Source organism: Eupeodes corollae, chromosome 1 (assembly GCF_945859685.1).
Source record: "Eupeodes corollae chromosome 1, idEupCoro1.1, whole genome shotgun sequence".
NCBI classification, from domain to species: domain Eukaryota; kingdom Metazoa; phylum Arthropoda; class Insecta; order Diptera; family Syrphidae; genus Eupeodes; species Eupeodes corollae.
Genome location: NC_079147.1, coordinates 201,958,876 through 201,964,460, shown reverse-complemented (window position 1 = coordinate 201,964,460; position 5,585 = coordinate 201,958,876). Strand labels below are relative to the sequence as shown.

Genomic DNA, 5,585 nt, shown 5'->3' with positions numbered 1-5,585 from the left:
AATGCATTATTTGAGCCCAAAACAAGTTTTTTTTAATTGATAGCACGGCGGCGCGGCGCGGCGTACTAACAGCTAGGTATGTAAGGGGGCATGCTGCCTCCTTCAACCCCCCTGCTTGGGATCACTATATTATTTGGGGTGGGTGCGAGTTTTCCCCAACAAAAATAAAACAAGTATGGCAACACTGAACAAAAAACAAGGAAGAAATGTCAAAATCAACCATTTTTGTGTGTTTTGTATGTAAAAAAGTGAACTTTGAAAATTGATTAAAAATAGAAATAAATGTTTCCTCGCTATAAAATTGCTGTGGTTATTATTTATTAACACATATCTATCAAATAAAAAAACCTCGAGTCGAAATTTGTGCTGTGGTAATGGAAAGTTGAGCCGAATATTTTACAAACCACGCGTAATTTAATATTTCGTACGAAATGGTCTTCTAGCATATTATATTTGTGGAATTATCCTTCGTTGAATGGACAATCGACAACGACATCAAATGAAATAAGCTTCTTTAAAAAAAACACGGATTTGAGATTTACAAACAAAATATAAAGAATATTGCCTATTTGTTAAATAAGGTTCTAGGTAACGTAAAATGTTCATGAAAATATATTTTGTACGGGTTCTTGAATGTACTAAGCTAAAAAAATACAGTCACTCCAATTGCACTTAGCCGACAGCACTGACATCTAAAAGCAAAGTCAACAAATTTTGACGCATACATTTCGACGCAACAATTCGTCATACCGCATCGCACCACACATCGCTGTCGTTGCCGCATCGCTTACAGCAATCGCTTTGGCATATCGCATCGCAACCGCACATCGCAATCGCATTCCTTAACTTAACTTTGCTCAGTAAAGTTGTGTCCCAGTGATAATATAATTCCTAATTATTTTTATATCTAAACAATTACCCGCTAATCTATACAAAATGGTGTACCAAGTTAAGAGCAAGGTAAGTCATTTCATTTTCTCCCTTCATAACCGAGAATCAACTGTAAATGTGCTTGCCCTTGAAACTGCTGTTAATTTTAAAAAATTTGTTATGTAGTAATTTCCAAATGACATTGCAAGTTTTCCTCTTTTATTTAATTGGAAGTTATAATGCAAAAAAAAAGAAAATGTGATATTCATTCATGACATAAAGGGAAGTGTGATATCATTGATTTACAAGTTACAACTCATTAGGATTGTGTTGAGGGTGACGGAGGAGGTCATCGAGGCGGCAAGTGGCGCTCTTTCGGCGTGCGTGGCCAGGCCATAGAATTTTCTTTTTTATTGCTCTGTATTCCTTTATGATTAACTTGCGACCTAATTTTGTCTAATGTATGTGCTGTTTTGTTGAGTGCAGTGATTTTGATATCGATTCGCCTACAATCAGGGTCTAATCTAGCGGGTGTTGTTCGTGTTCAGCCCAAATGGCACAAGTTTGCTCTTCTAGAAACTAGAAGTGTCATGGAAGTTGCGATTGGATTTGGGGCCGGTTCGGTTCGTAACTCGTAGATACTACGAAGAAACCACAACGAAACGAATACGAACAATTTGTGTCTGTACATCTAATGACGTAATGACTCATTCGATTATTTCATGATATGAGTGTGCTTTGCGATTTTCTGGCCTTTGTATTTGTATTATATTAAAATTTTTAATTAATATTAAAAAATATATATATATTGTGTACCCAACTTCCAACTAGCTACAAAGTTAAAACACACATCATCGTTTTAAATAATTTTATACAAAACAAAACAACGAAAATAAACTTCTATAGGTACAAATCTTTATTCATATGGAGAAGTTATTTGTCTTGTATTTATTGTTGTAGATTTAAGTGGAAGACCTCCAGAAAATATTGGATATTTGCCGGAGATGAAATATACCTACCTAGGTGCTTACGTCTATCTATAGCTGTATTGCAAAGAATCTGGCGAAGCAAAGTCACGAACAGAATCTGTTTTTTTTTCTTGCTGGATTCTCATACTTAATTCAAAGATTCGTAACTTAATGAAAAATCGATCATTCTTAGTTAGTAACACATCAATATTTCAGATTCTTATTAAATAAATGAGAATTATGATGAAAAAAAACATTTTTACTACCTACCACTTAACTGACTCATAAGTTTTTACCAAGAAAATAATTTTATTGAAGAAATGACAAATCTTATTCGTAAGTAATTTATATACATAAGCATTAGTATTGGTTATCCAAATAACTTTCAAATTTTGTGTAATTTGGTCATTATTTAGAATTAACAGAAAAAAGAGTAAATTCTTATTACGTGCATGTGTCGGTAGATTGGTACATAATACTTGGCTGAATTGTGCATAGAGTAAGGCGATTAATTATAAGATAAGATTGACTTTAAAACCTCGACCTTATTGCACTTTTCAAAATACATCTTTAATCTGCATGCTTATTCTGTATTTGTTTTTAAACGTTTTCAATGTCTTAAAATTTGATTAAATTTATTTTATCAAAATATTTTAAGTTGGTACTCAGGTATTCTCATTAAATTGACTTCAATTTTATTAGAAAAAATATACTTCATGTACTTAAATTTGCTTAACTTTGAAACAAGTGTATTTCTTTTTTAAATACGAAAAACTTTCTTGAACTATTTTCGCAACAAAAATACCCTTAAATAGTACAATTGGTGAATCACGAATAAAAACGCATTGTAATCTAATTGGTTTCTAGTTGTTAAACTCATTAGGGGAGTTCATTTTTTTTTAAAGAAAGAATGTACCTAACTACGAAACAATATATTTTAAAAAAATATAAAATTACCCACAAAACTGAACTTATTTAAGGCCTAGGACGTTTAAACAAACATGAGAATTCGTGTCAAGACAGGAACTACGAAATCATCATTTTCTAAACTCACATTTATGGCAAAAGTACTAAAAGGAATTGTTTCGCTGATGACAGTACCCTCAGCTTTTCATAATCGGTTTGAGATTATCATCCTTGCTCTTTAGATGTCGACTACCAATGGCAGCGTATGGTAAGCTTATTTAATTCTGATCTTGACAGCATTGTCCAATGTCGAAAAAGCGTAACCCTTCAACAATGCCACTATTCATGGGAGATACTTGCAGCGAGTAGACTGAAGAGAGTTAGGTTCTAGGTGTGTGCATCACAAACCACTTGTTGTGGAGTGATCACATACTCGACATCGCGAAAACGCTGCTAAGAGTTGAAATTTTCTCCGACGATGCAAGAAGTGTTTTTCCGCTTCTAATATGGCTACAAAAACACAAAGCTTTTGTTTGTCCAAAAGCCGAGTATAATTCTCATATCTGGACTGGTGCCCAAATAACGTACTTGAGTCTTTTGGATACAATTGAAAAAGAGCAAAATGATTGGCGATCGTACTATTATTGAGACAAGGTTTCATGAGTATCATTGTTTTATATTTTCGCAAACAATGCTCTATTGAAATAGCCAGTTGTATTCCTCCGTTTAAAAAAAATCAACCGTAATACCTACCCGTACTTCTAGGAAAGCTCATCAGTTTACCCTTGAGACTAATTTCCGTTGTTTTTTTAGCCACACGAATGTGGATGGCTTTACCAGGCTCAATATTTGCAATGTGTAGGCTTCGGTAGCTTCTTTCTAGTCCTATCCTTTTATCCTATCCTCATACACCCTTGAGTCCGCCAAAATCATGTCTAAAAATATACATCAATAATCAAACTAATGCCTCGTAATCAAACAAATCCCCGATACTTAAGGAATTCCGAGCTAAATTATGTATGTATCTACCTCGGGTTTAAAACTAAATTAAATAATTTCACTTTCCAAAAAAACATCTATTTGACTTAAGATCAAACTATTCTTTTTAGAAAATAAATTTTATTAGTGATTCATAGTTGCATTATGCATTCGAAGTTTTTTGTAAGCGTAAGTATATCGGTTTGTATTCACTTCTTAGACATCCTTCGGAAGGCAGAAACTTAAATGCCGAAGTAAGCTACCCAAAAATATTTAATATTTCAGAATTTATTTTATAAAATTAACTGAGATTACTTGGTTAACAAAACGATGTTCGAATATTGCTTATACGCAACATTACAAGGCTATATTCATGATTTAATAAAGATATCAAAATATTTATGTATTCATATAATTTATAGACTATATATTATATGAAATTAAAAATACAAAAACCGCAACCATATGAAGAAAGAAAGATAATCAAGAAATCGTATTAAGGGTCCCTATCTCTACGTGACTTAAAATGATTTTTAAAAGATAGGATTTTCTATTTATATTTTGTAGATTCAATTTAAAACTACATGTTTCATGCCTAAAAGTTATTACTGACTACATACAATCATACATATATAACAGAGCAGAAAATGATAACAAAATTCTGATAAAAAAATATCAGTAATTTGTAAACACGTAACATTTTCATGCCCAACCAAAGTATGTATTTTTTTGTAGTTCATTATTTCAGAAATCCAAAATACCACAAAATATGACCAGGATTTTTAATTATATATTTTCTGATAAAGTTATTTATGACTTTTGTTAAAACAAATGTAAAAATAGCCTTTTTTGACCAATTCTATGTGATATAATATTTTTGACTCGATTTTATTTAAACAATTATTAAACTTATTTATTTTTAATTTCAGTCCGATTTCGATGGCCAACTCCAAGCTGCAGGAAGCAAATTGGTTGTGGTTGACTTCTTTGCCACCTGGTGTGGTCCATGCAAGATGATCGCCCCAAGACTTGAAGAATTGTCAACCCAATACGCTGACAAAGTTGTAGTTCTTAAGGTATTTAATACAAACAAATTCATCAAAATACTTGATTTATAACACTTGTTTTCATTGTGATTCCAGGTTGATGTGGATGAATGCGAAGATATCGCCGTAGATTACAACATTTCTAGCATGCCCACATTTGTGTTCATCAAGAATTCAGCTAAAATTGATGAATTCTCTGGTGCTAACGGCGACAACTTAGCCAAACGTTTTGCACAACACGCATAATTTGTTTAATATTTAAATTACATAATTATTAAAATTGTCCCCCTTAAATCTTTTAAGCAAAAAAATTAAAAACCAACAATATTTTCCTGTCGTCTCGTTTAATAAATAAATAAATACATTATTATTTCTATGGACTTGTCCGTTTTGTTGAACCTCATTATTTTTTAAAACTCACATAACACGAACTCAACAGTAACACCAAAATATAAAAAAGTACATGAATAAAATAAATTAGCATACTTAAATATTTGTGTATTTTGCTATGACTTCTTAAAGTTGAAGTTTGCGTTTTTTTATTTGTAGCACAATTTAAATATATTTTTCTGTGTGTCGAAAGTAAAAAGAATAAATTCCATAGCTAAGTAGCGTGTTAAAAATAAAATAAATAAAAACAAATTTAAAATTTGAGTTGCCTTAAAAGAACGCATTGTCTAAATAATATTGTTAAATTAAAATGCTTTATTACGAAAAAAAAATAAACGGATTAAGTACTGTTTTCTATTATTTAAGGATATTTATTGTAGTCGATGTAGTTTCAGATAAACATTTTAGAAGGAGATGACTATTGTTT

At 31.5% G+C, this 5,585-nt stretch overlaps 1 protein-coding gene across 1 annotated transcript; it reads left to right on the top strand.

Moving 5' to 3' along the window:
- Window positions 1-800: 800 nt before the first annotated feature.
- Window positions 801-5,148, top strand: LOC129942886 (thioredoxin-2). Its single transcript, XM_056052006.1, has 3 exons — window positions 801-960; window positions 4,652-4,798; window positions 4,865-5,148. Exons 1-3 carry the CDS (start codon window positions 937-939, stop codon window positions 5,012-5,014), a joined length of 321 nt encoding a protein of 106 aa, XP_055907981.1. The 5' UTR covers window positions 801-936; the 3' UTR covers window positions 5,015-5,148.
- The last annotated feature ends 437 nt before the right edge of the window (window positions 5,149-5,585 follow it).